The following is a 26407-nucleotide window of genomic DNA, read 5'->3' as shown; positions in this document are numbered from 1 at the left end:
CCTGAGATATCTGCAGGCTCCGAGCTGGATTTCTTTTTAATTGTGTGTGAGAGAGAACACGTGAGTGCCCTCAGAGGTTAGAGGTGTTAGACCCCTTTGAAGATGGACTTACGGGCCATTGTGAGCTGCCCACCACGAGTACTGGAAGTCAGACAAAGCTCTCTGCAAGAACCGTACTGCTTCTTCTTTCGTTTTTAGCTTTTGTTTATTTGGTTTTTGTGGGTTTTTTTTTTTTTTTTTTTGGATTTTCGAGACAGGGTTTCTCCGTAGCTGTTTTGGATCCTGTTCTGGAACTAGCTCTTGTAGACCAGGCTGGCCTTGAACTCACAGAGATCCTCCTGCCTCTGCCTCCCGAGTGCTGGGATTAAAGGCGTGCGCCACCACCGCCCGGCTTGTGGTTTTTTTTTTAAGTCAGGATCTCTCACCGTAGACTGGGCTGGCCTCAGACTCACAAAAATCTACCTACCTCTGTCTCTGTGGTGTACCACTACCACAGGCTCAATATTTACTTTTAACTGTTGCAGCATCTCTTCAGTCCCGGATAAGGTATTTTAGAATAACCATCATAAAGAAAAATACCTACATTGGGCAAGTGGCTCAGCAGTTAAGAGCACCTGTTGCAGCCTGGTGAGGTGGCATAGGCCTTGAGTCCCAGCATCTGGAGGCAGAGGTGGGTGGATCTCTGTGAGTTCCATGACAGCCAGAGCCACACTGTGAGATCCTGCAGAGAGAGAGAGAGAGAGAGAGAGAGAGAGAGAGAGAGAGAGAGAGAGAGATGCTCTTCCAGAGGATCCAGATTCAATTCCCAGCATCCACATATAACTACAGTTCCAGAGGCTCAGATGCCCTTTTCTGGCCTCCTGAGCACTGCACACTCTGGATTCACAGACACACAAGCAGACACCACACTCACATACCTAAAATAAAAATAAATCTTGAGAGTCGGGCGGTGGTGGCGCACGCCTTTAATCCCAGCACTTGGGAGGCAGAGGCAGGCGGATCTCTGTGAGTTCGAGACCAGCCTGGTCTACAAGAGCTAGTTCCAGGACAGGCTCCAAAATCACAGAGAAACCTTGTCTCGAAAAACCAAAAAAAAAATCTTGAGGGGCTGGAGAGATGGCTCAGTGGTTAAGAGCATTGCCTGCTCTTCCCAAGGTCCTGAGTTCAATTCCTGGCAACCACATGGTGGCTCACAACCATTTGTAATGAGGTCTGGTGCCCTCTTCTGGCCTGCAGACATACACACAGACAGAATATTGTATACATAATAAATATATAATATATAATAAAGGAAAATAAAAGAAAAAAGAAAAAGCCACATGTCTCAATCTTCCTTTAGAAGACTACGGAGAGCCTGAAGAGCTAGCTCCACCTCTAAGCTGGCTGTCTGGAAAGCACAAGGCCCCACGGACATGTCTGTAACCACAGCGGTGTAGAGGCAGAGACAGGGGGATGCCCAGTGTTAGCTAGCCTAGGGAGAAAAGGGTTTATTTGGCATATACGTCCAAGTCACAGTCCACCACTGGGGGAAGTCAGGGCAGGAAACTAATAAACCATTAACCATCCAGGGATAATGGAGTTGGCTAGTTCCCTCTCTAACTCATGGTCAGCTAGTTTTCTTACACAGCCCAAGCCCACAGTGGGCTGGCCTTTATCCATCGATCAGTGATCAAAACAATGCTCACTGACATGCCCAAAGACCAATCTGATCTGGGCAGTTTTTCAATGGAGCTCCTGCCGTCCTAGGTAACTCATTTGTGTTAAGTTGACAATTAAAAACTAACCAGTACAGAAGCCTTGCTTCAAAATATATCAATCAATCAATCAATCAATCAATCAAATAGAGCTGAACAGATGGCCCAGCAGGTTAGGACACTTGTTGACAACTTGAGTTTGATCCCCCTGGAACCCACATGGTGGAAGGAGAAAACCCACTCCACAAGTTGCCCTCCGACCTCCAAACGTATTCATAGCGTACTGTCGTAAACACCCATGCAAATAATAAAATAATATTCTGTGTCCTATGCAGGTCTTAGCTTCTAATTTTTATATGTGTGTATTTGCACGGGAGTGAAGCAGTGTAGATGCAGGAGACTAGAAAGGGCCCCGTGAGAGGCTGGGGAGGCTTAAAGGAGATGTGGGATAGGGAGGTTAACAGAACAGCCGTGAAAAGGACAATCCCGGAAGGGAACGGGTTTAGACCAGGATGGGAGGCAGGGCTTGAGGGCTGGGAGTTAAAGTCAACCAAATCCAGGTGGTGAGAAAATGCCAGAAGGAGGGGTTAGAGAAACCGCTCAGTGCTGAAGAGTGATTTCTGTCCTTCCAGAGACCTGATTTCAGTTTCTAGCACCCACGTCAGGTAGCTCACAACAGCCAGTAACCCCAGCCCCAGGGCATCGGACACCCTCTCCTGGCCTCTATACACACATCATACACACATAATAAAAATAATATAAAGCTTGAAATGTCATTGAGAAAAAGTAAGACAACCTGCTACTTTGCGTTTTAATGAAAGTAAACAAAACAAACGTCGGCTGTTGGCTCATAAGAGGCAGACGCAGGAGTAATAGGAATTCAAGGACAGCCTCAGCTACACAGATTTGAAGCTAGCCTGAGCTACATGAGACCCTGTCTCAAAAACCAAAACCCCACAGACTTTTCTCTCATCCTGAGCTCTCTGTAGGCCCATATTTCTTTTTTTTTTTGGTTTTTCGAGACAGGGTTTCTCTGTGGCTTTGGAGCCCGTCCTGGAACTAGCTCTTATAGACCAGGCTGGTCTCGAACTCACAGAGATCCGCCTGCCTCTGCCTCCCGAGTGCTGGGATTAAAGGCGTGCGCCACCATCGCCCGGCTAGGCCCATATTTCTATATGGTATGACGGCCAGGCTCTGAAGCCATAGGCCCTACCTGAGGTTGGTCACGTAGCCCTGTAGACAGGCTGTCACTGCCCTAACAAAGGGTCAGGATGTTGTTGCTCCTTTCTTTGTAATTTGGAGGATGCCTGATAGAGATGTTAATTCAAACCTAAGTGACAGCTAGCAGACGCAGCCGACAGGTAGTTGTGGCTGTGACAAAAACCCATTCACCTAGTTACCTAGGAGACAGAATGTTAATGTATTTCCCCCAAGTTAAGGTTTGGTATAAAGACTGTTTGGACAATAAACGGAGGACATTCTTCAGGATGTGAACTCAGGATATCATGAGGGATCTCTGAGAATCTCCCTCTCGATGAAACCATGTGAGTCGTGCCTTTATTCCTGTCTCCTCCACGCCAGTCCAGAGAGACATAGTTTATGTTGGGGTCTGGTAGAGAAATAATTGAGGGTCCAGACTAGCCCCAGACCCCTACAGCTCTCCATGGATTGTCCTCTCTTCTTCTTTCATGTCCCTGGATTGGTGAAAATCAATAAGCTTTGTAAATTTCTAGAAGTTTCTCTATGAAATTCTCTCTTCTCCAGTTACCTGTTCTGAAGACTAGCTTCTTGGAATTCCCAGTTTCATTTCCTCAACTCAAGGAGTCTGCCACATCCCACTTGGTTCTTCAGGAAATTACTAGAGGTGACATAGGACTCATGCCTTTGTGACATGGGACTCACACCTTTCTCAGGGATCATTGTCTTTATCTTCTGTTTTGAATATCACTGGTCAACATATTCCATTCAGTTTTTTGTTTGTTTATTTTTCAAAACAGGGTTTCTCTGTGTTGCTTTGGAGCCTATCCTGGAACTAGCTCTTATAGATCAGGCTGGCCTCAAACTCATAGCTCTGCCTGCCTCTGCCTCCCAAGTACCTGTTCAGTTTTTTATTTATCCCTGACTGAGCTCTATTATGCCATCTTGGCCAAAATGGGAGGCAAATCTAATTTTAAAATATTCATTTGTAGAAAGGCGTGAGGCCTCTGGAGTAGTATTGCCATGAGTTCAAGACTAGCTTTAACTTCATCTTCTCAGGAGGGCTTTCCTCCCTCTCCACTTCAGTGAACGCACTCGGATCAAACCTTGCTCCTTGCAAGGTCACAGAGAAGCAACTGTCATCAAGGAGGAAAAAAAAGGTAGAAAACAATCAAAGAATACAATCAGCACTGACTACTACACACACAAGGGCAGGAGCACACCCACGGACACATACAAATACACACATGAAACACTACAGGTAAAGAAGGAGGGTAGACAGATGGGAGAGGGGAGGTCAGCGTCATGGTGATGAAAGATAGTCTTTTTCCAAAGGAGGAATGTCTTCAAGGTGGGTTATTTTTGAAACTATGGGTCCTGACTCTTTAATGAATGGTCTATACCAATCATTTTTCAATGGAATATAATCATAGAGACTGGAAGTAGTAAGGGTAAATACCATATCAGATATGTACATATCAAATGTAAAATATATTTGCTACAGGTCAAAATCAAAGTTTGGATGTGAGGAAATAGCAGTAGATTGGGCTATCAAAAAATGAAGTGGACGCACAGGATTTAATCCAGCACTCAGGAGGCAGAGGCAGGAGGATCTCAATGAGTTTGAGGCCAGCCTGGCCTAAAGAGCAAGTTCCAGGACAGCCAGGGCTACACAAAGAAACCCTGTTTCAAAGAGAGAAAAAAAGGTCAGGCGTTAGAGAGTGGGGAGGAACAAACAGGCAGAGCCTAAAGAATCCCTGGTGCAGTAAGCTACTCAGTGATGAGCGCTGGGAGCACAGCGGTGCAATCTGCCTAAGCACCACAGGAGCGGCCCTAGTGAACACTGTCAACTCCTGTGACTGCGGTGTATTGACACAGGTCAGCAGCTACAAAATCATCCTAGAGAGGGACTCTGCTAGCAGGAGGAGAAAGGATGTGGTGTTTTTGTTTTTAGACAGAGTGGCGACTGTAGCCCAGGCTGACCTTGGACTCACTAAGTAGCCAAGGCTGTCTTTGAACTTCTGCTCTCCCCACCCCCACCTCCCAAGTGCTGAGATCAAGGTGTGCACCACCACGCCCAGTTTTATTTTTTAATTTTTTTAGTCAAGATTTGTTTCCCGGGCTGGAGAGATGGCTCAGAGGTTAAGAGCATTGCCTGCTCTTCCAAAGGTCCTGAGTTCAATTCCCGGCAACCACATGGTGGCTCACAACCATCTGTAAAGAGGTCTGGTGCCCTCTTCTGACCTGCAGACATGCACACAGACAGAATATTATATACATAATAAATAAATATTTAAAAAAAAAGATTTGTTTCCCACCTCACCCTTTTTTGACAAAAACCACAATGATACCCAGGACCATCCTGCTTCCGGCTTTATTCTCCACAGAGCTGGTTTACATCCACAATTCTGTTCTGTGCTGATTCCAGGGTCCAGGTTTTTGGGTCTGGGGTCCACGTGTCCAGTGAAGCCCTACCCACACCACCCCTAGTGGGCAATCGGGCAATCACCCACCCACCCACCTGCCCACCACAGCTGGGTAGAGCCTCTGTGAACCAGGCAGCGCTCTTAATCCCTGGAAGAAATAATTCAAGGAGGAAATGCACACAGTTCTATACCCTCACTCTCCTCCTGCACACACCAACATGCTAAAGGGGATGCTGTCTTCCCAGATGGGAAGAGGCTGCCCACAAAGGAAGGAGACTGGGAGAGAGTTGGCTTTTGAATGAAGGGTATAGAAATGAAAAGGCAAGCCTGGGGTCTGTAAAGTCCCGCCCCAGGGAATAACTGTGCCACTGTCCACCACCCTTTATCCTTCACTGGCATCTCCTTACCCCAGACATTAAGAAAACGTTCTAGCCATGTGTTCCATTCACAGTCATTCCGTGACCCTCGGGCCACCCGCTCAGATTCCCAACTCCCCCCTAGTGACTCTCACACTTGGTCTTCCTCAGTTGACTTTCCTGCAAATGCTCCCCAGTGCAGGCCACCAGAGTGGCCAACGGAACCCCCCTAGCCCCTTTCATAACATCCTTTCCCCCAAGTCCGTCCTCTCCGGACCCAGCCCTCATTACCTCCACCCACAACTCATAAAAGGGAAATGCCTTTATCTATGAGGGTGTGCGGCGAGTCTCTCTCACTCCTGCATGCTGAGGATTCGGAGGAGGATATTGTACACATCTTGTTCCATGTAGCCCTGGGGGTGGCAGGAAAGACAAAGAAAGGATGAGAAGAACAGAACATGGGGAGAGGCAGGTGAGGGATATGGAATACCAGTCGTTACCTCTTAGAATTACATAGCCCTTAACATTCTGCTTGTCTGCTGTGCTATGGTTTGGGATTGCAGTACTTGGGACTGAGCAGGGCTTCCTGCCTACAAGGCAAGTGCTCTGTCCATGAGCTAGAGACCCAGCCCTCGCTTGTGACTTTAAATATTTAACTTGCCCGAGGCTATTTTCCCTTCGTCACAAGGAAGAGAAAGACGTTGCTTCTCGGGATTGCTGTACAGACCGTGTTATGAACACGAAGCAAGCACCTGGTACATAATAATAATAATTCCACTCCCTGTGGTTATCATCCCTAAGGAAAGAGCAAGCCTCGCCAGTCTCCCATGATTCATGCAGAGTCATCTCAGAGGAAACCGAGAAGGGCATGGGAACAGGGCAAAGCCTCACGATGGGTTAGGAAGCTGAAAGGAGAAGCAAGTATTTCTTCCGCGCTCACACGTAGCCTCTCCTGAGCTACCTAATGCGACCTGGAGACCCGCCACCAAGTCCAGTGGCCAGAAAACATGACAAGCATGTGTAGGAACGAGAAAGGACAAAGGGAACAGTCCTTTCTCAGCGCTGTACCCCAGCTTCCTCCCAGACTCCACCAAGCTCACCCGAGCGGCGTTCAGCAGATGATTCCTGTAGGTAGAGATGGTCTCTTCATGGTTCTTCTGGGAATCCTGAGAGGGAGCATCCGTGGGAAGTCACGTGACCACCCTCCTCACACTCACGGCGTGTGAAGAACTGGTCTAGCCTGGACCACTGCCTAGCGAGACTTCTGAAACGCCCCACTTCCACTACCCACCTTCTTCTCTATCACAGTCCACTTCCCTGCAGGACAAAACATACCTGCAGCTGCAGGGCGAGTTGAGTATTCTCACCCCGGACCTGTAGAACCTCCTCGGAGAGCTTCTCCAGCGTCTTCAGTAATTCTTTGATCTAAGGCCAAAAGGAAAGAAAGAGATCCACATCATTTTTCCCAGGTGACCCAGGAAAAGACTATTATCTACGGTTTATGGGTAGCAGCTGGAGTTTGAGAAATTTCAAAACATTGCACTAATCCCAGTGGGGTGGAGCAAAAACCTTCAATCTCAGCAGCTGGGAGACAGAGGCAGGCAGAGCTCTGTGAGTTTGAGGACACTTGTCTACAAAGTGAGTTCCAGGACAGCCAGGACAAAATAAAACCAAAACCACACAGCTAATACATAATTGTTTAAACCAATATCTCTTTGGTTCTATAGCTCGTGATCTTTAATTAGTGTTTGTTTGTTTGTTTGGGCTTTTTGTTTTGTTTTGTGTTTTTAGACAGGGTCTCACTGTGAAGGCCTGGATGGCATGGACCTCACTACATAGACCAGGCTGGCATCAAACTCACAAAGCTCCTTCTGCCTCTGCCTCAGTGTGCTGGGATTAAAGGTGTGCGTTACCATGCATGGCTTCCAATCTGCAAACTTCTATTCTGAGTATTTATAATAATAATTTATTTAAACAGGATTCATAAAAACCAAACTGGTCTTAAATACAAGGAATAATCTTGACCACTTGATTCTCCCACATCAACCTCTTTTTAAACTTTGATTTATTTTAATTTTTATGTGTACAGGTGTTTTGTCTGCATGTATGTCTGTACCATGTGTGTGTCTGGTGCCCTTAAAACCCTGGAATTGAAGTTATAGATGGTTGTGAGCCACCAGGTGGGTGCTGGGAACTGAACTTGGGTCCTCTGGAAGAGCAGCCAGTGCTCTTTACCACTGAGCCATCTCTCCAGCCCTTTAAATTTCAAAAGGATTTTATTTTTTTAGTTATTTATGTGTGTGCCTCTGTATGGGTGGGTTCAAGTGTGCGGTGAGCAAAGAGTCCAGAAGTCGTCCACGGATCTCCTGAGGCTTCCATTATAGGTGATCGTGGACTTCCCAAGGGTGCTGGGAACCCAACTCAGGCCCTCTGAGAGAGCGGTACAAGTTCTTAACTGCTGAGCCATTTTTCCAGCTTCGCGCCTCCACCTCCATATACGGTGCTGGGGATCTAACCCTAGCCTCACATGTGTTAAGCAGCACTCTACCAAGTAAACTATAGTCCCGAGCCCAGAATAAATTTAACATCTAATAAAATCTTTACAACCACAACAGCATTAGTAGTTTAATTTTTATTTTTTTTTTGTGTGTGGGTATAAGTGTTTTTGCCTACATGTATGTCTGTATACCATGTGTGTGCTTGGTGCCTGAGGAGGCCAGAAAGGGGCACTGAATCCCTGGTACTGGAATTACAGGTAGTTGTGAACCGCCCCGTGGATACTGGGAACCCAAGTCCCCTGGAAGAGGTGGCATTGTTCTTAGCCATTGGGCCATCTCTTCAGCCCAATAAATTGATCTTACTGAATATCAGTGTTAAGTTGGGAATGTAGCCCCCAGCTCCTTGTATCCATCCCAGCCTCCCTTGTATTGGTCTGGACTCCAAATCAGGTCCCGGCCTCTCCCTGGGGGGTAGGGGGCAGACCACTCCCACCGGGTATTTAATGTGCTCCCAGAGGAAATGGGCTCCCTGCTGTCCTGTCTTTCCACCTTGTGCTCCGCCACCCAAGAGTGTCATTCTTAATAAAACAATGGGCATTTTGATTTGGTTTGATTTGACCTAATTGGATTTCTTGCGCCGGCGGAGCTGCCCTTTCTTATTATTTTTCTTATCACAATCAGCACTCAAGTAGAAGCAGACTAGCCGGGCGGTGGTGGCACACGCCTTTAATCCCAGCACTTGGGAGGCAGAGGCAGGCAGATCTCTGTGAGTTTGAGACCAGCCTGGTCTACAAGAGCTAGTTCCAGGACAGGCTCCAAAACCACAGAGAAACCCTGTCTCGAAAAACCAAAAAAAAAAAAAAAAAAAAAAAAAGTAGAAGCAGGCTGACCTCTATGAGTTAAAGGTCAGCCTGGTCTACTTCTTCAAGCCAGCTAACATTACATAGTGAGACCCTTTCTCAAAATAAGACAAAACACAAAGTTGTCCAAGATCTGTCAGCTGTTAAGTTTGTCCTGGAACTAGCTCTTGTAGACCAGGCTGGTCTCGAACTCACAGAGATCCGCCTGCCTCTGCCTCCCAAGTGCTGGGATGAAAGGTGTGAGCCACCACCGCCCGGCCAGCTGTTAAGTTTTATGTGTTGTTTTGTTATCAGTTCTGGGGATGGTCCCTAAGGCCGGGCAAGCGTTCTGCCACCAAGCCATAACACTCAAGCTAAGTTGCCATCCCTCACCCACCACGCGCACCCTTGCTGATTTACACGCATGTGCCGCCACATCTCGACTCCCCAAGGTAAATCTTTTTTTAAAAATATTTATTTATTATGTATACAACATTTTGTCTGTGTGTATACCTGCAGGCCAGAAGAGGGCACCAGACCTCATTACAGATGGTTGTGAGCCATCATCATTGCCGGGAATTGAAGTCAGGACCTTTGGAAGAGCAGGCAATGCTCTTAACCTCTGAGCCATCTCTCCAGCCCCCCAGGGTAAATCTTGACACTGAAATTCAAATCTGGACAGTCTCACTCCAGAAATCATAACTACTCAGCCACTATAAGCTCTCAACTACTATGCCAAATTCTATCTTGCCATTTATTGACATTTTGCCATTTATGTACAAACACCTCCTTTAATTCCTTTCTGTGATGCTTGTTTTGAACAGCACTTCTTCTGTCTATGCACTGCACACCAAGCAAATGCTGCTTATAGTCCTCCATCATTCTAAATTTGAACGTACACAATTTTTTTACAAGAAACCCAAACTCATTAGTGGATAGGTCTACAACTACTAAATACCTTTGTAAATGGAGAGTTTAGAATGTATAAAATAGGTCTCGTTCTTCAATAGCACTTAGAAAACAGTGGCTTTCAAATTGCTGTGGCTTGCTTTTGCTTGGTGTCTTGAGACAGGGTCTCTTGGAACCAGCTCTGTAGCTGGAGATGACCTTGAACCAGTCTCCTGAGTGCCTGTCCGCACAGTTCTTCAAACTGTTTTACTGTTGTTTGTTTTGCTTCGGTGTTTTTTAGCCAATAGAGATGTTTTCAGGCCCCGTGTTGAAAGGAGCAGGAGGGAAGAATAGCTACAGTTAACCCATCAGACTCTGAGTCAGCCCAGAACCTCAGCAAAACCACACAACACATTACACCACTAGGCTGGACTAATACAGGATTAAGATAAAATGGTACTAATTGGCCGTGGTGTTCCCTGGTGTAGCCCTAGGGGCAAACATAACTTCTGAACCTTGAGTACTAAATTTTAGTAGATACGCCCTCTTCTCTCTTGTACTGTGTTGCTTATTTTTGATCTCTTTCTTCTATCTGTAAGCCACTTGAGCTCCAATCTCAACCCCAAACCTCTCTTGCCCTAGGCGAGCACAGAGAGGACCTTGCAAGCGCCAAGCACTCCGTTTAGTTTAGTGCTCATCTGACCTTCGGTTCTGCAACCTCACAAACGCACCGCACCGGCACTCCCCACCGTGCTCTCAAGACAACCTTGCAGCTCACCTTGGCCTCCTTGTCCCGGCAAGCCCCTATGAGGTGATCTGTCTTCTCTTTGAGCAATTCAACGGTTTTCTCGAACTGCTCCGAGCGCCCGCGCATCTCGCCTGCCTGGCGTTCCTGCTCTGCCGCCCGAGCCGCTAGATCCTCGCTGCGGCGACGCTCCTCTGCCGCCGCATCGCGCAACCGAGCCATTTCCCGACAGGCTGTGTTGTACTTCTCCAGCACAACTTTGAGCTCTTGGCCCCAAGCCTGTGCCTGGGCAACCAGAGAGCCTCTCGTTTTTTCATGCTGCCGCAGGCTGGCTGCTTCCCGGGCCCTCAGCTCCGCCACTTCTTCCGTGGCTTGATAGAGCAGCTGCTTCAGCTTGCAGATCTCCTGGCTCTTCCCGCTCATCGTGGCTTGCACAGCCCGCAGCTCTTCCTCCAGCATCCCCAGATCTTGCTCCAAGGCGGCCACTTGGGGAGATGCTGTAGCCTTCAGGGAGGCTTCTGGCTTCCCACAGGGGACCAAGGATCCTCTCAGCTGCTGGTTTTCCTCCTCCAAGCGAGTCAGCACCTTCTGGGCCTCAAGGTGCTTATTCACCAAGGTGCTGATGCAGGTCTGCAGCTCTTCCAGGGGTTCTGCAGGTGTGCTCCCTGCACTCTCCTTACCCACGAGGTCTGGGGGCAGGCAGTTCCACAGTCCTTGGAGGCCGCTGCTCTGGGAAGCAAGTCGCCTGCGCAGGTTCTCGGTAGCCTCCTTCTCCATGGCCAATTCCTCTGTCAACAACCCGACGCTCCGCCGCAACTGCTGTAGCTGAACCTGAGCCTCGGGCTTGGGCACAAACTCCCGCTGTAGTCTCTGGGTCAAGGACTGGAGTTCTCCTTGCAAGCGTTGCCTCTCACGCCCCAGCTCCCCCAATTCCTCCATCAAGTTGCTGTTGCTCAGTCTCAGCGCTGACACCTCTTTCTCCAGGTGTCCCTTTGCCAGGCCCCCTCCTGAGGCCTGCTCTCCTCCAGGGGCTCCTAGGGGCTCTCCTCTGGCTCCAGGAGCCCCCTTTTCTTCTTCGAGCTCTTTGGTGCATCCTGGGACTGCTTTGGGGGCTCCCTCTCTGGACCCCTGAGCAGGGACCTCGGGTTTCACCGGCAGTCCTGCTTTTGCTCGATCCAACCTCACCAGCACCCTCTCCAGCCTGGCTTCCATCTTCTCCCAGGCAGCTGCTGCAGCCTCGGCCCTAGGAGTCCCCAAGGCTCCCTCCAGAACTGGTCTTGACAAAGCCCCTCTGGCAGCATCCTTTTCTCGCCACACTGCAGCCAGCTCGTCCCTTAGCTGTAGGAGGAGCTGGTTCATGGCTGCTATGCCCACTGGTTCTCCCACTGCACCTGCTTGTTCAATCCCTGGAGCCGGGGACCTCTCCTTCTGGCCGACACACACCTGGTCAGTGTTGTCGAGGCCAAGGTTCTGTCCCCCATTGGCGTTCAGTTGCTGTGCTGTGACCTTCCCGATGCTCTCAGACCGTGGGCTCTGGGGTGGCCCCTGCTCTGGTTGGGACTTGCTGTGTACTTCACCCTGGATCTCTGCTACGGCCAACTCTTCAGCTCTCCTGGCAACTACTGTTGGGTTTATAGTGGCTGCTGCTTTCTGCTGCCTCTTAAGCTCCTGGATTCGCTCAGCCAGCAGATTCAGGGGACAACCCTGCTCCATACCATCTCCTCCAGGTCTTCCTGGAGCCCTGGGCTCTTGTACTAGGAGATGCCCCAGTTCTTGCACCTGCTCTCGAACCTGGCTCTCCAGACCTTTGAGGGCTGCAGCTTGGGCCTTACACTCCTCTGTCTTGCGCACCAGCTCCTGCTCCAACTGATTAACTTTCCTCCGCTCCTCTTCATACTTCCGCTTCCACTCTTCTGAGCACCGCTCTTCAGCCTCCTCCTCCTGCTGTGCTTCCTCTGGCTCTGCTCTCTGTGAGCTCTTAGGTGGAGAGGTCTGGATCAGAAAAACAAAACAGCAACAAAAACCAGTGATGTGAGGCTGTGCAACTAGTCTAGCCTCGGCAAGGGCCTTGCTCAACTAGTCTAGCCTCGGCAAGGGCCTTGCTCAACTAGTCTAGCCTCAGCAAGGGCCTTGCTCAACTAGTCTAGCCTCGGCAAGGGCCTTGCTCAACTAGTCTAGCCTCGGCAAAGGCTTGCTTCTGTGAGTGTCCTGTTGCCCACACAGTCTACTGGAATAGCTTGGGAGTAGTTGGGAGTAGGTCAGAAACAAAAGGGGGGAGACATCTAGGGTCATACCTGAGACACATGATCTGGGTGTTGAACCAGTCCATGACCTGTAAGAGAAGACAAGGAACAAATGAGAATTCAGCTCTCATCCAGTTTTCAGACTGTGTTAGAGCAAAGTGGCCACTCATTACGATAATTCTCATACATATTTCCCTGGTGACACTCTTGCTCCACGAATCCCTAACCACTCAGCAACTCTGGTTTCCTGTCTCAGAGGTGGAGTGTTCCTTTATTTTGCACACACATTTTTTTTATTGATCATTGTGCTGACACAATGAAGGCACTGGGACATTAATCAATGGTGGGCAAAAATCACATGGATGACAACAATAGCAATAGCCATCTAATCCCAGCATTTGGGAGGCAGAGGCAGGCAAATCTCTGAGTTCGAAGCCAGCCTGGTCTATAGAACGAGTTCTGGGACAGCCAGGGATACACAGAGAAACTCTGTCTCAGAAAAAAAGCAAGCAAACAAACAAATAAAAATAAATGAATAAATCACAACACAACAGCAATAGCCAGAGTTGCACTCAGTGAGCGAAGGCTACACTGGGGAATCTTGTGGTGGAGCAGCACTAAATCAGCAAAACCTGGGCTAAGGTGGCAGACCATTTTTTTTTTTGGAAGGACTGCTTCCATGGGCAGTGGGATACTGAGAAGCTTCTTCAGTTCTTTGGCTATTGAAGAGAATCTTGAAGACACAAAAGACTTTTACCGCCTCTCCGCCGCCGGTTCAGGGCCTGCTGCAGCAGCCTCCACAGTTCCTTGTCTTGTGTACGCAATGCATAATGCAGAGCGTTGTGCCCCAGGCTGTCCACAGCTCCGGCATCTGCTCCGTGGCTCAGGAGCAGCTCGGCCACCTCAGCGCTGCCTTTCTCACAGGCCAGGATCAAGGCTGACCTGTGGGCGGAGACAAATCCCGAACACCAGCTTTCCCTCACAGTCTCAGAAATCCCAGTACAGGGTAAGCCTTCCCTCAGTGGGGTCAGAGCAGCACACCAACACCAGCCAAGGACAAAGCGTTAGACCAGAGCAGGACTTTTCCAGCAGCAGCAGAAAGTGGGACCACTGTGGGGACTCTATTTTGGTCTGCTTTACAGAATGCAAGTTCTACACAAAAGTGCAAACACACACACACATACACACACACACATACACGCACACGGGCGTGCGACAGCAGCATATATGCTCACGACCCTCCTTCCTCAACCTTCCAAGTACTGGACTACGGCGTACACCACCACTCTTCTTCTGCATAAAACTCAAAAGAAAAGGACCCCACTGTTTAAGAAATCTCTTGAAAACTAGCAAATTAAAGCAGTGACTCCAGAGGTAGCCTTTCTATTTCTGGCGTCATCTGTGCTAGCATGGCTAGCTAGTCGGGGCACCAGGCAAAGCTTTCTTGAGCCATTCATGATAGCAGGCCCCCAAGAACAGAGACCAGCCTGTTCTTGCCGGTGCGTGTGCTGTGCCTACATCCTCCTTTCTAGATTGGTGAAGAACTGGAAAATGGGATGGAAGACAGAGATGGCTCACTTGTCATCCTTGTCTGTGACGTTAACTCGGGCACCTCTCTGCAGCAGCTGTGAGCAGATAGCCGCATGACCACCCAGAGATGCAATCATCAGTGGTGTGCGTCCATCCTGCAGAGATTGTGGGGACGTGCGAGGCCATGAGGAGCCAGGGAGAAACAAGGACTGGATGATTTAACCCTATACCAACTCCCCCCTCCCCCGACCCCTGCTGAAACAAGTCCAGGAGCTAAACATGGAGTGTAGGAGCTCCCAAATGATCAGGAAAAGAGGAGGAACGGAAGTAGGATCACAGAAGCAGCAGTCCATCTGTCGGTGTGAGGCACTGCCTGTTGGCCTGTCTGATACTCACATTGTCCAGCACATCCAAGAAGGCTTCGTGGTCACACAACAGGAGGACACTTGAGGCACAGCCAGAAGAGGCTGGATGGATTGAAAGATGGTTAAGAAGAGGCTTGAAGAACATCTCCTTGGGCTGTAACCCAGCACCTCCCATCACGTCAGTGGCTGGCATCCCCACTAGAAGGTATCCTTCCATCCTGCTTCCCAGCCTTCTCCCCATGGTCCCCAGGCACGCACCTGCCCAGTGTAATGGACTGCGGTTTTCTGCATCCACAGCATCTTCATTTGCGCCGTGCTGTAAATAGCCACAAAGAGAAGCAGCAATGGAGCTTGGGGTTAGCATCCTCATCCCATTCCCCATAGCGAGTCGCCAGTTTCCATGGTAATATGAAAGGGAACAAGAGGACCACGGCTCTGAGGGAAGCCAACTACTACAACAAGCTCAGTCGACTCCCTGATGGAGTCGATGGGCAGCTTTGAAATTCAGTCCTAGTTCCTAACTAAGGCCTAAGAGAAAAGAGGTGATCAGTAAATAAACACATGAAAGGAAAAGACACCTGAACGGCTGGGGTTTGAGGACCATGATGTGAGATTTGGAAAAGATGAGGGGTAATAAAAGTAGAACGGTCAGTATGTGTTCGTGATCTACTGGAGACTCAAACCGTCCACAGGTCATTGCACACACATGTTTCTCTTTGTGCTACGTGGCTATATTTATTTATTTATTTGCTTGGGGAAAGGGGTGTGGATATGCTTGTGGAGGTCATGGGGACAACTTGCGGGAGTCAGTTCTCTCCTTCCACCGTGTGGGTTCTGGGGGGTCAGACTCAGGTCCTCAGACATGGCAGCAAGTTCTTTTACCTGCTGAGCCTCCTTACTAGCCCCTCCCACCAGAGACATCTTTTTCATTTGAACATCCCTGCTTTTCTTCTACCTGCCCATCATATACATAGCAGTTAGTCTCTGCAGCCACTTCTACCTGCCCACATACATAGCAGTTAGTCTCCGCAGGGCAGCGACTCTGCCATTGCAGAGCTCAATCATTCTCAGGTATTCTGGTTTCTGACTTGCCCCCAAAGACAGTATGAAGCATGGTATACGTACAGAATAAGTATCAAACGAAAGTTTGGGAACATATTGATAAATGACCACCAGCTATGTTACTAGGAATGAGACGGCTGACCGTTGTCAGTGATGACGGACAACGTTGGAGCATGCTGCATCTATTTCTCGTCTGCATAGGAGTATCAGAGGACTGCCTTTACCTGAAGTAAGACCTTCACACACTGTGGCTGGCAGGAGATGGTGGCCAAATGAAGGGCGGTGCTTCCTGGAAAGAGAGAGAGAGGGTGGGTGGGTGGGTTGCCCCATGAATGCGGATGACTCACTGGGAGGGAAGGCGGGAGACGCACAGATAATCAGAGGGAGATTAGAGGGAGAAGCTCTAGGCCACATAGGGCCAGAAATTCCTGTTCCCCAAGCAGCTGGCACCTTCAATGGAGAGTAAGGGGGAGGTGTGTGCCTAGCTTACAGGGAGGGGAACCCCAGGAGAGATGCTGGCCCAGTCTTACTGAGCAAAGCAGCAAAGGACCAGATCTGGAGCCTCTGTGAGAGCCCAGCATTGGCCCTGTCTGCAGCCACACAGACAGCCTTGCAGCCTAAGGGCAGGCAGAGCCAGCTGACTCACCATCCTCGTTCTTGCTGTTGATGTCAGCCCCGTTTGCAAGCAGGATTGTCAGACACTCTGTCAGGCCTTTGGAGGCTGCCAGGTGAAACCTGCCAGGGTCAAAGCCAAGAGACACAAAAGGATGAAAGACCATGGGATAAAATGGGGGAAGCTCCTATTTTTTTTTTTAAATCATGTTTAATATTCTAACTTTTTTCTGATCAGTTGGTTTTGTCTGTTGTTTGTTTTGAGATAGAGTCTCACTGTACAGGCCTGGCTGGCCTTGAACGACTGATCGCCTGATTTGACCTCCCAAACTCTGGCATTATAAGCAGGTACTAGCACAGCTGACCAGGGAGAGCGTTAAAAAGTCCTGCTTCCTCTGCTCCAGAGCCCAAAGCCAATTCCCAATGCAGAGAGGGAAGGTCTCCCAGTCAGTCTGTCTTGCTAAGAGGAAAGCCTGCCAACACGACCTCCAGTTACGAAGTCAGAGGACGCTACTGGAAAAGCAGGAAGAGCTGCACATCTCAGGAGAGTCAGATTGTTGCAGGGATGTCCAGGAGACACGTGCTGACCGGCCTGTCCTAGCACGGGGCCCTCAGAGAACTGGAGGGGTCACGGAAAGAGTCAGCCAGAACAGCAGAGGCTGGCTGGCAGGGGGTAGAGCCTTCCCCCTGATCACTCCCTCGAGCCCCATGACACCCGGGACTCACTCCTTCATTCCTAACTTCTCAAGCATACACACCCTCGTACTTTTGCGATGAGGAAACTTTGTTTAGCAATTAGTTCTCTGTTGGTTTAATGAGCTTTACATCCTTTTCAAGTCATTGTGGCTTGTGGGGTGGCTGGAACTCAGGGACAACGTCCTCCTCCCTCATTTGTTCCCTACATGGCGAAGGATTATCCATCTACTTGCCAAATCAAACAATGAAAGGAAGGGCTCTGAAGCTGTAGGCCTCCCCTGATCATTCTGAAGTTTTCGAGAACCACATACCAGGGTGGGGGTCAAGAAGACTTACTTACGGGGACTGGCCATTTGAGTCTAGTTTGGTGGGTCGAGCAGACTTCCTAGAGGCCAAGGCAGCCACGCGCCCCACATCCCCCCGCTGCACTGCCTCCAGCAGCTTCTGATCGCGACGGTTCCATTTCTCCACCTAGCCGGGAGTTACAGATTGTATGAATATTGGCGCTGGCAATAGTATGAGAAAAGGAAAGTGATATCAAACGCCTGGCAAGAGGAAAAGCGTCCTGGAGTGGCTTCCTGCTCTTGATCGCCAGGCCCAGAGCAGCAGATCTTTGTTAAGGGGGGGCCAACAAAATACTAACCACTCCATATGTCACCAAGAACTATTGACAGCCACTGTCCACGACAAACCTAAAGGTGCCCAGGGGATCACTGAATTAAAAATTATGAAGCTTGGTGTAGACTTATAATACACTCCAGGAGGTAGAGGCAGGAGGATCAGGAGTTCAAGCTGAGCCTCAATCCCGTGTGTGTGTGTGTGTGTGTGTGTGTGTGTTTGTGTATGCATATATGCATAAGGCATGGTGGTATGTTCCCATAATCTCAACGTTTAGGAAGCTGAGATAACAGAATCTCAAATTTGAGTGATGTGGGAAGTCCTTCTGTTTATGTGTTGCTTTTATTGGTTACTGAATAAAGCTATTTCAGCCAATGGCTTAGCAGAGTAAAGCCAGGCGGGGAATCTGAAAAGAGATATAGAAAAGAGAGTAGGCAGAGTCGGGGAGACACCATGTAGCTGCTGGAGGAGACAGACACCCAGAACCTTTACCAGTAAGCCACAGCCTCGTGGCAATGCACAGATTGATAGAAATGGGTTACTTTAAGCTATAAAAGTTAGTTAGGAATACACTTGAGGTATTGGCCAAACAGTGTTGCAATTCATATGTGTGATTATTCGGGTCTGGGCTGCCAAGAAACCAACAAGCAGTCTCTGCTTACATTTGATGTCAACCAAGATTCTCTCAATAAATAACAAAGAAATATACTTTTATTATAATAATTCTCTTTCTTTCTTTTTTTTTTTTTTTGGCCAGGCAGTGGTGGTGCACATCTTTAATACCAGAGCTCGGGAGGAAGCAAAGGCAGGTGGATTTCTGAGTTTGAGGCCAATCTGGTCTACAAAGTGAGTTCTAGAACACCCAGAGAACCCTGTATCGAGGGGAAAAAACAAAACAACCAAAGGGGAAATAAAAAACATGTTTTGTTTTGTTGAAACAAAGTCAAGCTAGCACAGGCTAACTCAGAGTCTCTATGTAGCCAGACTGGTCTCAAATCAAGCCCCTCTTGCTTCAGCCTCTTGAACACCGTCACATCAGGAGTTCTCCATCTCACATAGCTCCAAAGTAATTAACAATGGCAAATGTCTAGCATTTTGATGTTGGGGGGGGGGGCGCTTGTTTGTCCCAGCCACTCGGCTAGCTTACACCTGAAATAACCACACAGAAACTGTATTATTTAAAACACTACTTAGTCATTAACTCTAAATTCTTTTTTGTTTGTTTGTTTGTTTTTCGAGACAGGGTTTCTCTGTAGCTTTGGAGCCTGGCCTGGAACTCCCTTTGTAGACCAGGCTGGCCTCGAACTCACAGAGATCCACCTGCCTCTTCCTCCTGAGTGCTGGGATTAAAGGCATGTGCCACCACCGCCCGGCTTAACTCTAAATTCTTATTGGCTAACTCTTACATATTGGTTTAACACATCTCCATTAATCTGTTCGCCGTGTGGAGTGGCTTACCAAAGATTCTAACTGGTGTCCATCTCTGGTGGAGGATTCATGTCTTCTCTCACTCTGCCCTTCTTCCTCCCAGCATTCAGTTCTGTTTTCTCCGCCTACTTAAGTTCCGCCCTATCAACTAGGCCAAGGTAGTTTCTTTATTCATTATCCAATGAAAGCAACACACAAACAGAAGGACCTCCTACACCCATTTTGAGACTTTTTATTTATTTAGTTAGTTTTGAGACAAAAGTCTATGTAGCCTTGGCTAGCCTGGAACTACTCATTATGTAGCCCAGGATGGCCTTGAACTCACAGAGATCCACCTGCCTCTGCCTCCTAATGTTAAGGTGTGCACCACCGTACCTGGCAAGACTGTTTATAATCATCACTACCTTTGTTAGATGCCCAGCCGGATGACAATCCTAGCAAGAAGCCCTTCCTTGGTGCTCCCTGGGTCTTTCTAGAGTAAACTGAACCAACCTGACTGCTCCTGATTGGTTCACAATACTTCTTAACGCCCCCACGACTCCAACCCTCTCCCACCCCCACCCCCACAGCACTGCTTTTTGTCTTTAGCGGTTTGCAAAGTAAATCTAGGTCCCTAACTTCCATCATAGCCACTTAACTATCTCTAGCTATTGACTCTGAGCCCCAAATTAGGGGTTCGGTGGTTTCCTCTATCATAGCTGGCTATATGTCTCTTCTTCAGTCTCGAAACCTCTTCACTGGAAGCAGTCAGCAAAGGCGAGTCAGTGTCTAGCTGTGCTTGGGGAGGCAGCAAGAAGAGGCGGAAAGGGATCCTTTTCTCGCCTCCCTGGCGGGGAGCAGCTGTCCCTGACCCAGCCACACCTGAACATACATTGTTCCCTCCTTCCAGCTTACGTTTTGAGGGTGGAGAAGTAATTAAAATAATTGAAGTATTACAGGGCATAAAAGAGAGAGCTATATAAAAACACCCAGAGCTGCAAGCACAGAAAAGCCTGGTTTGGTCCAGAGAAGGGAAACACAGAGAAGAAGGGAGAAATGCAGAGATCGTTGGTATGGAAGAAAAGTCCTCAAGATGGGGACTTTGTCATCAGGACTAAGTCTGGGACCTGGTTCAGCTACATTCTCAGCTATGTGACCTAGAGGAAGCCATTAAACACTCTAACCTGTTTCCTTGCACATAAAATGCAGACAATAATAACCACCTCACCACAATGCATTAAACAAGTTAATGTAGACAGAACCACATAAATGTACGGCATCCTTACAACAAAACAGGAAGCAGAGAGAAACGGGGGTGGCCCATTGCGTTTTATGAGGTGTAATCTCAACAAGAAAGAGGTTATAGGAAAGGGTGGAAAAAAATGTAGAGTCTGCGGAAGCCCAATAATTCATTTTCAAGTACTGTTTACAGAGCCGGGACAAATTGTTAATCATCAACACAGGTCCAAGCCATAAAATTGCCGAGGATAGATGGAGTCTGAGGTTACGCTCGGAACCTCTCCTTGTCCTCCAATTAGCCTCATGTGGCCCTGAAAAATAGTTAGGGATGATATTACCGTGTGCCTTTCACAGAAAAGGAAGCGGAGGCACACATGTTAACATCTGTCCAGGATCACATAAAAGAGAAGCAGCTCAGGCCTCTTGCATCCAGACCTAGTTCCCACATCAGACCACAGTGTTACACAGCTAGGGGGAAAAAGGATTACTTATTTCCAGATGAAGTTTGAGAATGCCTCCAGGGCAGAGCTACTCGCTCTCGGAAGTTACTCCTTGCATGGGAGAGTCTCCAAACAGGTTTATTCTCAAATGGCAAAGCAAGCAAAATGACTCCACCACATCCTAGCAGGTCCTGACACGCAAGAACACGCTTTTCAGTGCCCCTTGGGAACCAGGTCAGCCGATGGAAAACAGAGCTGGAACAACGCCACCACCACACACCACTGCCACCAGCTGACCTTGACCTCGAGTTCTCTGGTCAGAAATTTATTTATTGTTTGTTTGTTTGCTTGCTTGCTTGCTTGAGACAGAGTTTCTCTGTGTAACTTTGAGCCTGTCCTGAAACTCGCTCGTTATACCAGGCTGACCTCGAACTCACAGAAACCTGCCTGCCTCTGCCTCCCGAGTGCTGCCATTCAGAAATTTAAATTCTCTTCCCTCTTCCTAGTGTTCTTGTTCTCGGTATACATCTTGGCTAGCCTGGCACTCACAAAGCTCTTCCTGTGTCCAGCGTGCTGGGATTTTAAGTGCGGATCATCATGCCCAGCTCTAAACTCTTCAGACTGGTTCCTGTCTCTGTGTCAGGCATGTATGAGCTTCCTTGAACCTCAGTTTCCTAACGACAGAAGAGCATTCAGTTTTGTGTCTGTCACGTAGCTGACACATGGTAAATGGATGTTCCAGCCATCATCCTGCTTGGCTTTGCTGGGAACACTTGGGTGTTCCAGAGCTTAGAATTCTCCAGTTGAGTTAGTGGAAGGCTCTTGCTTACACCAGTCAACGAGTTAGTCAAGTTAGGTGGGTGGTAAAGTGTGTTTTAGCAATATGGATATATTTCTTTCCAGCTAGGTCCTTCTAGGTCCACCAGGTTTATTTCCTACAGTTTCATTACACCAAGACATGTTTAGAACGGGTAGACATTCTTCATGATGAAAACCCCTGGAAACTAAAGGACAAGATGGGTGCTTCCAGAGTCCCAGACGGCCTGTGGCTCGCTCACTTTTACACCTCTGAAAGGAGACACTGGATTGCCATCACAGCCTCAGGGGAGTAATCACCAAATTAACCAGGAGACTCCTTGTCAAAGACCATCTTTGTGATTTCTACGGATGAGATCAGGGAACACGTGTAGAAGTAATTTTACCTTCTCCTATCTCAGACTGTGAACACTCAGGCTCCCTATCAAATGGGAAGACACCAACAGGCAGTGCAGGAGCAGTCGGCTTCTGATGAACAGGAGGATGGAAAAGGACAGGGATGAGGACCTGACACTTAACATCTCAAATGCACTAGAAATCCTCTATGCTGATTTGAGGCCAAAGGCTGCAAGCTATTTCCCAGCCCATCTCTTTGTCTATGTCTTGCCCAGATGGAGTACTCAGGTGGAGTACCCAGGTGGAGTACCCAGGTGGAGTACTCAGGTGGAATACCCAGGTGGAGTACTCAGGTTTATGCCACCCTTGAAGACATCAACTTTGAGTCAAATAACCCAAGACTAGGGGAGTTGAATTTTTGTTATCTTCCTAGACAGGTAGGTGATGTACATTAGATTTTGTTGTTTCGCTCCTTTTTATTTAGACAGGTCTCACGTATCTCAGACTGTGCCCAAATTCCATCTATAACAGAGAAGACCTTGAAGTTCTGCTCCTTCTGCCTAGGTGCTGGGATTGCAGGAACGTGTCACTATGCCCAGTTTATATGGCTGAGGACTGACCCAGGCTCCACACATCCTAGGCAAGCCTCTCAACTGAGCTACATCCCCAGCCCAATGCAGATCAACCTTAAAGGAGCACAGATCTCTCGGTCCTTGCCTCCAGTGACGGTTCCTCCCTCCAGGACTTGAATAGTGATAGAGATGATCCGCTGGTGTATCTGGGAAGCCAGGTTTCTGGGGTGTCCAGAAAAGCTGTCACGCTCTCTGCAAATAGGTTCAGTGTGGCAGGTGGAGGACATTATCTTGGGGCTTATTATGGGGAAGTTTCTTGAGGAAATAACTTATAGCTGAAGCCAACCTATTTGAAAGCCTTCTGCAAGCTTGATCGGAGGGGGAGACTGTTTTTATTCTAAGTGTGTAGCTCCGAGTGCTCCCTGTACATCCCCACACTCTTGATAGACTACAATCTTGTGATACTAAGAGTTTATTTAAATGAGTAGACATTCCTTGTGGTCAAAACGTGGAGAACTGTGGTCATAACGGAAAGAGGGAGATCCCAGTGTAGCTCACTGCTTACTCCAGCATCTAGGAAAGGGGGCGCTATCCAGGGATGAGAGAACCAAAAAGGTCGTATCACCTTGAACTTGCATGATTTCAGAAGCTAAGCAGGGTTGGGCCTGGGTAGGAGAATCAAAAAAGAATGAAATTGTCCCCTTCCTAAGGAGAGAGCAGGCTCCGTAAATCTGGAAGGGAGGAAGAATTCTAGGGACTTTCCGTATTTAGGGAAAAGCAGACGCGGATTAGAAAATCACTGAGAATTAAGGCAGAACCCAGGCAGCCGCGGTTTCTGTTACCTGTAATAGTAAATGCCATTTGACTGGCCGGTCAGCCTGTGGAAACTCCGTGTGGAAACCAATGTAAGTGGGACAGAGACAGGCCTCAACAGTACCTACTCTTGCTTCACAGCTTTCTGCTAGGTTTCTGTGGCCTGCCCATGCACAGGGAGATAACCCGACACTTCTCACACGTTCTTGCCTGTGAGTGACGTCAGCTAAGCAATATCAGTCCCAAGGAACCCACACCCCAGCCTCCAGAGAAGATGCCGTTCCCTCAGGGGGTCACTCTGGAAGAGCTCCCTAAGGAAGAAAGGCTGTGCCCTCCCTGAACCACTGTCTCCTGAAATCTTTGTTTTGCCCTAGACAGGGGAGAATAGAGTAACCTCTGCCAGGAGCTCGCTCCTCGTGAGGCCACTCTGTCTTCTTACCCCTCACCGTCACACTTCCCTAGCTCAGTCAAAGAAAACGAATGCAAATCCTAAACCAGAAAAAGGAATAGTTAGAGAGAGAACCAGGCAGGGAGACTTGATTGGTCCCAAGAACCAGTCTGAGGGCGAGACACTGCAGTGAACTGGCCAGAACGGATTCTGCAGGCAACTCACCCAGACTCTTGGGGATTAACCAGTGCCTGTCTGCTTAGTTAGATTCCAAGGTTCAGCCACGGTGAGCAGGCAGGAGGTTCAGGCAAAAGGTGACAGGGGTGATACTGAGGAAAAGGTGTCCAGAAATTATGGAGAAATCAGAGGCTCCATATTGGATGGCCAGTTGGAAAGAGGGTTGAAGTGGTGCTTGAAAGAATGGGAGGAGTGGAGGTCATGGAGCGGAACAGAGGGAAGGGTGGAGGAAGTTGTGAAGAAGGGCTGGAGAAGGCACTGGGCTGAGCATACTTCGGGGGCAGAAAGCAAACAGTAAAAACGGAGCCATATGGGAGAGAAAGTTGTGGGGAGAAGGTAGGATGGAAAATCAAACTATCAGGCAGGAATTAGGAGTGGAAGTAAGAGTGGAGGCAAAGGCTAGGGGTGGGGGTGGGGCAAGTGTCTGAGGTGGGTTGGTACCGGGAGTCAGACCTAAAGTAGAGAGCTGGGTCATGGGAAGAGGACAGACCTTCAGAAAGCATACCAGAAACTGGAAGTCATAAATGTTGGGAGAACAAGGAGCCAAGGGGAAAGACCTTGGGAAAGAAGAGGTTAGGGAGGTTGAGGGACAGGTTTGGGGAGGCACCCGTAAGTTCAGTTAGCAGAGCTGGCGGCCACATTGCCAGAGCAGCCGCGCAGCAAAAAAAAACCGATGCAGGCTTAATGCAATCGTCCAAGGAGATGGGACTCAGGACTTCTGTCAACACAGGACTTGGACCCCAGCCCCAGACCTTCTCTCACACATTTGGCACCTACCGCCACTTGTGAACTGGAGCAGGAGAAGATGCGCTTCATGGCCGGGGCTCGGGCCACGGGGGGACGGGGACGCGCAGAGAGCCGGGCCACAGGTTCTCAAACCCACTCGGCTGAGGTTGTGGGAGAGACAGCTGTCAAAAAGCAGAATGGGTCCCGCCCTAGACCCCGCCCCAGATCCCACCCCGCTCAATCGGAGGCTTGAAACCCCGCCCCTGGCCCTGCCCCACCCCGCCCCTGCAGAGGCAAAAAGCCCGCAGTCTTCCGCGGCGACCAGGGCTGGGCCTCAAGCCCCGCCCTCCAGTCTGAGCCCGCCCCCCCGCACCTACCGACTCTGAGAAGGATGCTCTCAGCCTCCGCAGAGGCGCCTCCGAGGCCCCACCTCCTACTCCTTTCTGCGTGGAGCTCCGCCCCTAACCCCCGCCCCCCTTCGGGCGCCCAACCCAACCCAAGGATCTCAGCAGGCTTCGCTGTCACCAACCGTCCCCTTTACCTGTGATGAGGCTTATAGCCGTGACCTGCTTCAGCCCCCTCCTCCCCGACGAAAACCCAAGCCCTGAAGATCTTCAAAAGAGAACAGTTTGGAAGCAGTAGGCGCTTGTAACGCTAAAAAGACTTGAGAACCAATGTGTGGCCCACTGCACCGGGAGGGACAAAACCCGAGAAAGATTAGGCCGATCGCGTAAGCTCTTAGAAAGGACCAAGGGGGAGACTTTTTACTGTATGCTTGCCTGTCTCCAAACACACACACACACACACACACACACACACACACACACCCTTCCGTTTCATGGCCCTTTGGATCCGTTCTTGGTAATTCTTGTTTGACCGGTGTTGCTAAGCCAACCGATCTGGCCATCTTTCCCTTCTCCTCCCTGTAACCCCTACAAGCCCACCCAAATATGCTTGAAACTCTAAGGAATAAAGCCCAAAGTTCTCTTGAGAAGTGTTTTTTTTTTTTTTTTTAAAGACTTATTTATTATGTATACAATGTTCTCTGTGTATCCCTGCAGGCCAGAAGAGGGCACCAGACCTCATTATAGATGATTGTGAGTTGTGAGCCACCATGTGGTTGCTGGGAATTGAACTCAGGACCTTTGGAAGAGCAGGCAATGCTCTTAACCGCTGAGCCATCTCTCCAGCTCCTCTTGAGAAGTGTTTTACATTAACTCATTTATTGGGGGAAGGGGCATGAGTGTGTACTACTGGAACACTTCTGGAGAGGTCAGAGGGCAACCTGCAAGAATTGGCTCCCTCTGTCCAACATGTGGGTCCAGAAGTGATCCAAGTAGCGGGGCTTGGCAGCAGGCAGTCCCTCTAAGATGCTGCAAGCCCAAAGTTCCTAACATGGTTTACAAGGCTCTTCTGAAACAGAAGCCCGAAGAAGGTGGTGGAGGTGCACACCTTTAATCTCATCGCTCGGGAGGCAGAGGCAGGTGGATCTCTGCGAGTTTGAGGTCAGCCCAGTGCTACCAAGTGAGTTCCAGGACAACCAGGTCTACACAGAGAAACCCTGTCTCAAAAAACAAACAAAATAACCAAATTAACTGTTGTAGAAGACCATACATAATTCCCTTTGCAGCTGGCGTATTCTAGGTGGAGCCTCACGTGAATTG

At 48.9% G+C, this 26407-nt stretch overlaps 1 protein-coding gene across 2 annotated transcripts; it reads right to left on the bottom strand.

Moving 5' to 3' along the window:
• Positions 1–5297: 5297 nt before the first annotated feature.
• Positions 5298–24900, bottom strand: Ankrd35 (ankyrin repeat domain 35). Of its 2 annotated transcripts, none has more exons than XM_057793409.1 (13): positions 24795–24900; positions 17492–17622; positions 16490–16578; positions 16068–16132; positions 15040–15097; positions 14813–14883; positions 14465–14571; positions 13644–13828; positions 12938–12975; positions 10677–12635; positions 7009–7098; positions 6774–6839; positions 5298–6086 (listed from the first exon to the last, which is right to left on the bottom strand). In XM_057793409.1, exons 1-13 carry the CDS (start codon positions 24831–24833, stop codon positions 6027–6029), a joined length of 2958 nt encoding a protein of 985 aa, XP_057649392.1. In that variant the 5' UTR covers positions 24834–24900; the 3' UTR covers positions 5298–6026. The 2 variants fall into 2 exon arrangements, with proteins under 2 accessions (XP_057649392.1, XP_057649393.1); XM_057793410.1 differs by having other exon boundaries at positions 17488–17622; positions 24795–24808.
• Positions 24901–26407: the final 1507 nt, after the last annotated feature.

Source organism: Chionomys nivalis, chromosome 18, assembly GCF_950005125.1.
Source record: "Chionomys nivalis chromosome 18, mChiNiv1.1, whole genome shotgun sequence".
NCBI classification, from domain to species: Eukaryota; Metazoa; Chordata; class Mammalia; order Rodentia; family Cricetidae; genus Chionomys; species Chionomys nivalis.
The sequence above is the reverse complement of the archived record's forward strand: the minus strand, read 5'-3'. Positions and strand labels throughout refer to the sequence as shown.

Excerpts from the sequence above, each read along its gene's own strand:
- Ankrd35 (XM_057793409.1), bottom strand. The coding sequence starts at position 24,833 with ATGAAGCGCATCTTCTCCTGCTCCAGTTCACAAGTGGCG. Across the intron at positions 14,572-14,812 it reads TCTTGGATGTGCTGGACAAT|GATGGACGCACACCACTGAT; the intron begins GTGAGTATCAGA and ends CAATCTCTGCAG. Across the intron at positions 7,099-10,676 it reads GCCGGGACAAGGAGGCCAAG|ATCAAAGAATTACTGAAGAC; the intron begins GTGAGCTGCAAG and ends TTTTGGCCTTAG.